Source organism: Anas platyrhynchos, chromosome 2 (genome assembly GCF_047663525.1).
Source record: "Anas platyrhynchos isolate ZD024472 breed Pekin duck chromosome 2, IASCAAS_PekinDuck_T2T, whole genome shotgun sequence".
In the NCBI taxonomy this organism is placed as follows: domain Eukaryota; kingdom Metazoa; phylum Chordata; class Aves; order Anseriformes; family Anatidae; genus Anas; species Anas platyrhynchos.
The window spans coordinates 7,843,043-7,853,886 of NC_092588.1; the positions used below are offsets into that span (position 1 = coordinate 7,843,043).

Genomic DNA, 10,844 nt, shown 5'->3' on the forward strand with positions numbered 1-10,844 from the left:
ATTAACATTCTCTTAATTTGTAACAAATGTGTTTTCTTTTTTTTTTTTTGTCACCAGCACTTAATATGTCCAATCATAAGTTGTCACAAAAAAAAAATAAATCCATCCTCTGAACACACTCATAACTCAGAAAAATCAGCCCACTTGGAAAATCAGCTAAAAAATATCAGTGACCTTTTTTGCAAAGCTTAGGGTTTCTTTTTCTTTTATAAGCTGTATTGATAAAAAAGGTTGAGAAGCTCTGCCCTTAAGCCTGGATCCAAATGCTATTGGAATTGAGGGAAAACCCCCAGGTGCCAGCAGCAGCCTTTCAGTGAAGCCCCTTGCTGCATCTTTGTAAAATCCATGCCTGTGCCAGGAAGGCATGGATTATTGCTCTTTACAGATACCTTAAAGGAGGCTGTAGTGAGGTGGGGGTTGGCCTGTTCTCCCACGTGCCTGGTGACAGGACGAGGGGGAATGGGCTAAAGTTGCGCCAGGGGAGTTTTAGGTTAGATGTTCGGAAGAATTTCTTTACTGAAAGGGTTGTTAGGCACTGGAACAGGCTGCCCAGGGAAGTGGTGGAGTCACCATCCCTGGAGGTCTTTAAAAGACGTTTAGATGTAGAGCTTAGGGATATGGTTTAGTGGGGACTGTTAGTGTTAGGTTAGAGGTTGGACTCGATGATCTTGAGGTCTCTTCCAACCTAGAAATTCTGTGTGTGATTCTGTGTGTGTGAAGCCTGCAGAGGGCCATTTGCTGCCACCATCACCCACCCATGTTTCCATCATTGTGCTCTGTGCCCAGACTGCAAAGCCATTCACTGCCCTTCAGAGGTCACAGCAAGTGGACTGCAGTGGTGAAGTTGAGTGAGCCTTAGCCTGGCTGGAAGATATAACTGGTTGCCTACAAGGCAGTCACAGGAATAATTAGAAATCGCACATGAACGGAAAAATATCTTTGCTTAATAAGTTGCAGGATATAGATTTATAATTAGATTGTCTATATGGGCTTGGTAAGCATCTGATATAAATCAGCGTGTATTTACCACATAGAAGAAATACCAGTGTTTTAAGATTTTGAGGAAAATTGCATAATTAATAAGCTAGCACATGCTGGGGTAATAAAACAAGACAATCATAAACACAAATCATAACAATACATTACACATAAATTTAGACTAATGGTAGAAACCTATGAGGAGACATTAAACACAATGTCAGATACAGTGCATAAAGAAATTACTGACTGTACATTGGTGAAAGGGAGAAAGGATCAAATAAAAATAAAACCCATCTGAAACTTCTATTTTAGAAGAGAAGAAATATTCACCACCTTACACCTACTTGCATGGCCATCAGGTCTCGTGAAGACACTGCACAGTGTCAGATGAGGTCAGGTTAATCACAACCTAAGTGCACTCATTGTATAGAAAGACAAGCATTCCTATTCGTTAGATTTCTATACAATGTTTGATTTTCTGTATTCTATTCAATTGAATTTATAATTTCCTAAGACTCAAAATCTGTGATTTATCTTATTTACCTCACAGCAGTATTAATTCATGCATTTTTCTTCACTGTCCAAAAGAAAAGCCAAACAGCAGATATCCTTAGTATTAGATATAATCGATAGCTGAATGACTCTCTCAGACTTATCCCATTTGATTGATGGATGTCCAATTTCAGGGTGGGTCTGTAAGTCTGATCCAGTCTCTAAGAGATAATGACCTTCTGCCTTCTTGGCAGCCCAAATTTTACATTACCTTAGCAGCAAAGGTCTGCATTTGTTTTTAAGTAGCATGCCAGTATACAATGCAGTTGTATGTAATTCTGCAGCTAAGTTACAGCAGGACTTAAGGATTGCTTCTGAAAAAAAAAAAAATAAAATAAAATAAAAATCCCATGATTAACATGACTAACTTACCATCTGACGAGTTACAGTAGTCTCATGGCTGGATTAGAGCCATCTGCAAATATTATCATGAATGCTTCTTTTGCACCTGGCTAGATGTCCATGAAATATGCCCTCCTTATTTCCTCTATGTCACCTTTCTAGAAAAAAACTGACTATTTGCTTATATAATAATGAAGAGATTTTGCCAGCAAGGAAGCCCTTTCTGTCTTCTTAACCTTAAAAAAAGGACATGTGATCACCAAATCTACTGACTTTGCCAACCAAAGTTAGGCATGGGAAACTAAAGGCAAGCATGAGATTTGCTGAGGGCAGACTAAGAAGTCTGCATGGATGCCCCTTTCTCCATTAGCCCTGCCAAACCTGACACGTCCCGTATCACATCTGCGAGGACTGGGACCCACTTACCACCTTTCCCACCACAACCAGTCCAGGGCAGGTATCACAGGTGAAGTACCTAAGGAAATAAGGACATTGCTAGGTCTGTGAAGACTTAGGCTAATGTTTCAAGCAATCGATGGTTCAAAGAGGTATAAAACCTCACTGATAGGATCACACATAAAAACCACACATTTAGATCAAACTAATGGAAAGGTTACAACCTGCCCCAAAAGTATGCAGGGTATATTTTGAGATAAACTCCAGTTACAAGACCAGTTCACCAGAATTTTCCTACTTGACACAGCTTCAAGGAGAATTTTTTACAGCACTCACGATGAGCTGTGTGAGCATGTGCTGTTCATGGGACACAAGGAACTAAAGACTTTTTTGTTTCAAGGCATGACTCATGATTTCAACCCAGTCATAAGGTATGACCTGGAATTTTTGTGCTAGGAACTGCTGGCAGTCTTCCACATCCCTCTCGGCAGTCAGGGAATAGCTTGCTGGTGAGGGGCTGCGTACTGGGATGCCCAAGTTGCACACAACCACAGACATGAGGAACTCTGCTACCACTTATTCTGAAAAATCATGCGGTAGTTATAAGTATTAGGAGAGGAAAAGTCTCCCCCTGGTGGGAAAAGGTTTTTCTGCCATGAAATTAAATGAAAGCTGTTCAGTCATCAACATGCAAAAGCTGCAACAGGGATGGTCCAAGAACTGGAAGTCGGGGGCTCCATGACTGTATAGTATATAGCCAACTAAATCCTTCATGTTCTACTGTCAATAAGTACCTTGAATATTAAAAGATGTAATATCTTCCTTTAAGCTGTGCTTCAGTGAAAGCTCAGCTTTTCCATGCTGTATTACTTAATTGCAGCCTCATTTTCCAACTACTTAATGAAAACTATTTACTTTCAAATCTTTTGAATGTATTACTATGCCTGAAGAATATTCCTTCTTTCTCTGAGACTACATAAAAATAGTAATATGTTGGGCTTTTACTAATCTTCACCATTTTTTTTCTTTTTTTTTTTTCTTTTAACAGCACATATGTTCCAGTTCCACGGAAAATCAAAGTCAAAAAAGAAAAGGTGAGAAATGGTGGTCTGTTAATTTGTTCTGCTGATTAATTTGTTCTGCTGATCTGGTGTAGATCTTTTGTCTCTGTGGGAGACTGCAAGAATCCAAGGAAGTCCTTGACATTCATAAAAACTACACTCAAAATGCACACCCTTTACAAGGTTAAAGGTTGAGCTCCTGTGTGCCATTCAGGGCATTGGTCATTCACTAAATAATTGAGGTCTGGAAGAAACTGTTCTTGTGACTATGTAATTGTGTAACCTCTGTTTTGAAGGTTGCCTTGCTTCCTCTGGTACTGCTCAGGGAGATTTAAGGCGCTCCACTGGTGAGCAGTGCTCACTCTCCACAGCAGTTGTTCTGCTCCCTCCCATTGCAGTCTGTTAGATGTAAGGACACTCTGAGCTGTGGAAAACCTTTGGAGCTTTTAAAAAATGATTTGACTATATGATCACCAAGAATGCTTCTTATTCCTGGGTAAGTTCCTTGTAATAAGGAACTAAGTGAACTCTGAACAAATAGAGTCATGGGTTTTCAAGTCAGTGAAGAACTCATGATTATGGTATCAGTGGCTTTTGGGGAAGGACCACAGGCCACAGCTGTAATAAATGTCTGTATATGATTAAGCAAGCCTAGAGACTGGGTTCAGGCCATGTCCAGGCTGGTTTTGTCCCAGGTGCACTAATACTCCTTCAGGCAATGTTCAAGCAAAATTTGGAGGACTGCAGAAACAAGGGAATATTCCATGTTTTTCACAGGGACAGAGCTGAGTAATGTGGATGTAATCTGTGCCATGCCACTTGCCTCAAGGCTAAAGAAATCCTTCTGACCTATTTTACTTCACAGCATTAATGTATAGAGGGCAATCAGTCAGTGAACATCACTTTCCTGAGAAAGCCAAAGAAAGATGGACAAACCCGGTGCCCACCCTACAGCAGTCAGAAGAGGCTCTATCTCATGCAGCATCCCAACTCATTTCCAGAGTATGCAGTGGTTTAACAGGCATACCCTAATGCTGGAGACAGGATTTCCTTTGGGCAGGATGGCCATTCCTGTGTTGGACCTTTAGCCACCATGCAAAGTCTTTTGTTGTTGTAGCTGCATGTTCTAACATAACCAAGGAAGGCTGTATAGGGAGAGGTTAAAGATGTTTCATCTTCCACAGACCTTCCAGCAAAATGAAGGTCTTATTCTCTCAGCTTTTGAAGAGGGTTATTTTCAGAGGAGCTCAGGCTCCTAGCATCCCAAGGGCTGGTACAGTATGATGTCAGTCCAAGAGCATTAAAATCATAGATTAAAACACATTCTTAATTCAGCAGGCCAGGTTTTGCCAAAGGCTTCAGCTGAGACCGTAAACCAGTAGCAGTTTATATCCCTGTGCTTCAATCGTGAGCATCTGTAGGGTACTAAATAATCACTCAGCTCATCCCTACCTGTGGTGATGGACACATTAACCTCTGCAAAACCCTTGTGAGATATTCCATGGCAGGTTGTTAAACCGATGTCACAACTGCATAGCACCAGCCTGGGGTATGGCTGGAGCTATGCGACAGCTTCCCAAGCAGGGAGACAAGAATCTTGTATTTCCTCCCTCACCATGCAATGCAAAACACCCCGTGAGAAGCGATTACACACAGATAAAATATCAGCAATTAACCTCTGACTCTGTAAAAGAAAAATCCCTGCAGCTAACCAGATAGCACTGAAACACTGTCATTCTAATTACGAACACAGCATGGAGGGAAAGGCCTCTCTTTGCGTGATTCAGAGAAGAGGGTTGAAACCAAGGGCTCCCACCAGTCCTTGGACTCACTGTTCAGTCATGTCTGATCTTAAGTGCTGTTTCTATTAGAAGTCCTCATAGTTTCCCCAGGAGATAACCTGTGATGTACATCTTGCTTAAAAATAAATCAAATCAAATAAAAAAAAAAAAAAAAGCATTTTGAGAAACAGGAAAAATGTAGCTGACACTCCCTGATAGGGTTCCTGTAAGTTTATACCTGACCTCTGAGTTTCCTTATGCCTGGAAATCTAGAGAGGCCAGGACATGGATGGCATACTATGCAGAAGAATCAGTTCCTTGTATATTTCCCCACCTAAATCCAGCATGGCATCGTACATTTCCCTTGCTCATGCCTCAGACTCCCCAGAGCTCACCTATGCTACCAGCAGGGCACTAAAGGGAGGGCTGGATGCTTAATTTCCGTCTCGCTTACACAATCTAATACCCATTGTTTTCAGGATGAATCACTTGGATTTACGGTAGTATGGTCAGGTGGGGTGTTGAGTCTGAGGAAGTTGTGCGTAATTGCACATAGTAAATATTATTGAATGTATTTTAATTATGAGACTGTATAGTTCCTTTTCACTTGACCTCAGGGAATACCTATTATGCCTTTCTTCTCCATTGCCCTCCCACAGTGTCCTTTAGGGATGAAATGCTACATTTTGTTGCTGTTTTGTTTTGTTTTGTTTTTCCTAGGGTGTTTTACTAATGAATCCATCTTTCCAATTTTGCCTAGATTCTGGTTTACAATCCATCTTTTATGAAATACGTCTATGAAAACTGGCTCCAGAATCATGGGAGATACCCTTCCACAGGCCTTCTTTCTGTAATATTTGCACTCCACGTATGTGATGAGGTAAAGTCTGGCTATGTTTGGATATATGGGTATCAAATGAGGATGCTGGGACACTGATGCACACTGAGGTGCCAGAAACATGCCCTGGCCACTAAGCCTTTATTTGCCATCTTCTCTCCCGTTCACTTCTTCAGACAGCTGCAGAGTCCTCAGTAACATTCAGATATGCTCAAGTGACAGTGACCAATTTTTTTAATGTCTATGAGTAGTAGGGTTTAAGATGCATTTCAGAGAAATTTAATTAAACATAAAGAGTGGAAGTCCATTTGGAATTAAAAGACTAAATATGGACTAAATATGAAGTGTATCTATGTCTGCATTAGTTGTCTCTGTGCCTATCTCATCAGAGGAAGCCCAGAGTATATTCCCTCTGACTGGGCTCCTAGAGGCATTGGAATTGCCCTGGGCATGCCCTCTACCTCCAGCTGCCACTCCAGGAGACTTAGAGTCCCTTGGTCCTGTGTGACATCTGCTCACCTTCAGTAGATGTCTTGAGTGTCCAAGGACATCTCAAATGGCACTTATGTTTGGGCAACTACATTGAGGTCTTACCTATGTGGTCAATGGAGTCCAGAAGCTGATTCTAACCACTTGGCAAGATGTTTGGGGTGCAGGACTGCTTGCTGAGCTCAAGGTCCACTGACTGTAGCGGATGCTCAAGCACCTCCATTTGGATATCTAAATCTTAAACATAATACCACCTGAAGAACTTTGTTTACCAGCTCTTGAAAAAGTCAGTTCAGAGAATACAAATGATTTATTTTCAAATCCTTTTCTGTTGCCAAGCTTGTGGGTTTATACAGTAGGTTATGGTAAATGTCTGGGTTGCAGGAGTTACTTGAAGAAATTCCCTCACTAGGGTAATGTGAGGTGCACCTAGGAGATCAGAGACTTTGCTAGTTAGAGTAAGGCCATTTCAGCTCTACAAAATACCTCAAGCATGGGCTTGTTTAGGATGGGGAAGAAAAATCAAAATGCTGGCAAAATTCCTGGTCTGGACACAGCTCTGCTGTTAAAAGAGAGCTTTTGTCTCCCTGGCCTGTGTTGCTTGGTGAGGATGATGCAAGTATGTCAACAGAAATACTCCTGATGACACTGGCAGAAACTGTACCACAGTCAAGGCAGATAGGATGGGCAGCTTGGGTGGAGCCTGGTTTCTGTCAAGCAGGCAAGGAGCAAGCCTTTGACATCATCAGAAATAATTTAAACACAGAGTGTAATTGGGTGGGTCCAGACGTTGCGTAGGTTGGGGTGTTTGTTTTGTGATCTGTGACCCTTTCAAAGCCCGCCGTATAGCTACACCCAGTTTAAGTAAAAGTCAACCATGAAGTTTTGAATTTATCACCAGAGGAGACAGGCATAGCCATTGGTAAATGAGCAGTTGGGACTGGAGAGGCTGTAGGAGTACACACACACGAAGAACACGATGCCCGTCTGCCTCTGATCTCATGGAAGTAACTGCACATGCCATAAAATGAAGTATCTAAATAGAGCTTGACATAGGTTGTTATTTGGAAGTCTAGGAACAAAACCAAGGATTTTTCTACTCTTTATGGCCTTAATCTGATAAAATGGAGATTCCCAACCTAGGTTGCTGACCTCTTGAGGGGGTCATGAGGGGGTCATAAGGGGGTCATCATGCTTAGGGAACAGGAATGTGTTTTCCATATTAATAAACAAGAAGTCATGGATAGAAATTTCCTCTTCTGTCTGGGTGCAGATGTGGTGGTGGTCTCAGCATAGCTTAGGGTGTGTTGTTCCTTCATCATGATGTTCCTTGGGCCATTATTCTGTGATTGTATCATGTCAGGCAGTAGAATAACTTCGTACAGCACTGAGGTCCTCGAGTGGTACTGCCTATAGATGTACTGACAGACAAGAGAAAATTTTCAACATTTGAGATGAAGACCAATTCCTTTCCAGACCATAACAGTAGTTCTCTCTTACTTCCTAGGTGAATGTGTACGGTTTTGGAGCAGACAGCAAAGGACACTGGCATCACTACTGGGAAAACAATGCTTTAGCTGGGGCTTTCCGGCAGACAGGTGTCCATGATGGGGATTTTGAGTTCAATATAACTTTGACTCTTGCCTCCATTGAAAAAATAAAATTTTTCAAGGGCAGATGACCCTGGCCACAGGGACAAGTAGGGGCTGCAATTTCCAACATGCAGCAGAACAAAGCTCAGTGAAGATGATCTGGATGCCAGCTGGGTTTGAAAGTGTGAATCTGTGGTGGATTCGGAGCGTCTCGCTGCTGCAATGCTGACCGCAGGGAGCTCGGCCAAGGACCAGCTTCCATGCTGCACTTGATTTCCTATCTACAGATAGCTGGGAACTACCAATCAGTTGTGGGAATAGATGACATGCTGAATCACTGCTTAGGCTCTACGACTTGGTTCCTGAATTACTGATGAAAGACCTGCCTGTTGCAATTAGGAGAAACTTGGGCACAGGGACTGCTGTTTGTGTGTCCATTCTTTCCTTGAGTAAAGCAGGAAATCCTTGAAGAAAAGTGAAAACGTCTTCTGGGATTTGACACCCACTAGGGTAGCTCTGAACATCACAGTAAGGATTACCTCAAAGAAATGAATTCACTTCTGCTGTTAATCTTCTTTTTGAACCATTTCTTCAGTTTCCTCTGTTATTTCTGGTTTCATGCCCTACTGAGCAAAAATGCATTGAAGTTGCTTGGAGTAGTAACTATTTCTACCATTGCCTCATTCTGCATTGATGGCATCCAGAAAATATGGATCAAATCACCTGTGATCATGTATTGTTTGTTATTGCTTCCTACACAGCCATAATAAGAGAAAAAAAATACTGAAAACTCCAGAAAAAAAAAAAAAAGAAAGAAAAGAAAAACAAAAACAAAAAAAAAAAAGAAGAAAAAAGGCCTTTTTAGCCACTTCTTGTCTTGTTTGGTTATATATAGCTTTTTATTTTTTATTTTTGGTCAAAATTACTCCAGAATGCTTATTTTTATTTAATCAGTTTAAGGTTGGAAAGTGGACTATTTTTTCTTTCAGTCGTTTACATGTGCCTTTTATAGTTGTGCAACAGATGTGATTTTTTTTACAGGTGACAAACCCTAAACTATTTTATTTTTTATTTTTTTTTATAAGGGGGGAGAGAGGGATTAACCAAAGTGTAGCCTCCATATGGTATACTTTTGTAGTCAAAACTAAGAATAACAGCTCCTATATTGTATTTGAGCAAACACAAACAAGGCTAATTTTTGAAGGTAGATTTTACCTTTTTTATGGGAAAATATCCAAATGTTCCAAGGAAACTTTTCTTCTTATTTTTTTATGAATTTAGAAAGTGTTCTCTCTTTACAATGTCTCTATTTGAAATGGAAGAAATATCATGGGTTGAAATACAAGATAGTGATGCAATAGTGATGAATCTTTTGCACAGTAGCAGCATCTATGAAGACACAATCTACTCAAGCTTATCCTACAGTGTAAGCCTTTAAGCTGTGCACAGCTCTGGAAGAATGAGTGTATTATTGTCAGTACTTCAGGGCAGTGAGAGGAGGGAAGTGACAGTGGAGATTTTACATCCGCAGATTTTGCTGTAATCAATATATTTAATCCTCAAGGGGAGAGAAATTATGAAATGAAGAACAAAGTTCAGGTAGTGAAGAGTGGGAAACAGTGATTTTTGCTTCCCAATATTGTGAGAATAGGATTCATGGATTATTGACCAATTTTCAGCTCTGGTGAAGCCAAGAGTTCTTGCCACAGACTTCAAGGAACTTGAGGGTCAGGCCTGGAACAAAAATGGAAGATTAAATTTTGAACAGATTACGGTGATTGGGGTTTGTGGTAATTTACAAACCATCATCTAAATGACCTCTCTTTCATGCACCAGTTGGGATGACATGTCCAAGCGGATGGGTATTTTGGTGTGAGTTCAGTGAAAGCCTAGACCTTCAACCAGTAGAATGCTTCAGTCTAAGGTTTGTCCTGTTGTCCAGTTGTTAACACTGAGCTCCCCTCCAAGACAGCAATTTGTGGCAGAATGATGCAATCAGCTGGAATATGCCTGTTTGACCAAATGGACTGCTTTGCCCATGTGATTATTATTGGACTCAGAACATAAAAAGAGCCAAGGATGGCAAATATCTGTGTGAGGAACTGAACTCTCTTTAATGTACACATGTAACCCTTCCGTTTAGCAATATGGAAAGAGTGGGATTTTCAGATCTTCATGATGAAACCAGTTCATGTCAAGAAGCCCTTCCCCAGCACGGTGGCCATCAGAAGTACCCACCTGCCTGCCACATGTGGAGCAAATTCAATGGTCTTACTGTCTTTGTAAACAAAACAAAACAAAACAAAACAAACAACAACAACAACAAAAAAACATTTCTACCTGAACCATGTTTGTTTGTTTGTTTTCAGCATTCCCACTGCTTAAATTGTTGCTACTCAATATGTTTCTAGTAAGATGTCATGCTAATATGACTCAAGGAAAGCAACTTTAAGAGGAAAAAAAATCCAGGGAAGAATCCAACACTATCTTCACCCTGTGACTAGATTTTGGAGATACTTTTTTGCATCATGAGCTTCAAATATTTTAATTTCTTTTCTTATAGACAGATGCCAGTAACAGGAACATTTCATTGCTATTTCAGTCATTTTTAGAAAGATGTGGAAGAACACTCATGGCGGTTTGATACCCATTTCCTGTTGATTTTTTGTTACAGGTGGCAGCTTGCAATCAAGGAAAATGTTATAAAAATCAGTTATCTTCTAGCACGTGTTGTTTTGAAACTTTCCTGTTGCTGTCCAAATTAAATTTCCATTTTTTCCCTGGATATTCTGCCTCTGACAGCACATACAAA

General features: G+C 40.7%; 1 protein-coding gene across 4 annotated transcripts in view; it reads left to right on the forward strand.

Annotated features, from left to right (window-relative positions):
- Positions 1 to 10,342, forward strand: part of ST3GAL1 (ST3 beta-galactoside alpha-2,3-sialyltransferase 1) — a 75,427-nt gene extending 65,085 nt beyond the window's left edge. For all 4 annotated transcript variants that reach the window (XM_005010560.6, XM_072034289.1, XM_038174266.2 and 1 more), the window contains exons 5-7: positions 3,320 to 3,365; positions 5,874 to 5,993; positions 7,948 to 10,342. In XM_005010560.6, the coding sequence (XP_005010617.1) occupies positions 3,320 to 3,365; positions 5,874 to 5,993; positions 7,948 to 8,121 (340 nt within the window). In that variant the 3' untranslated portion in view covers positions 8,122 to 10,342. The remainder of the gene's footprint in view (positions 1 to 3,319; positions 3,366 to 5,873; positions 5,994 to 7,947) is intronic.
- The last annotated feature ends 502 nt before the right edge of the window (positions 10,343 to 10,844 follow it).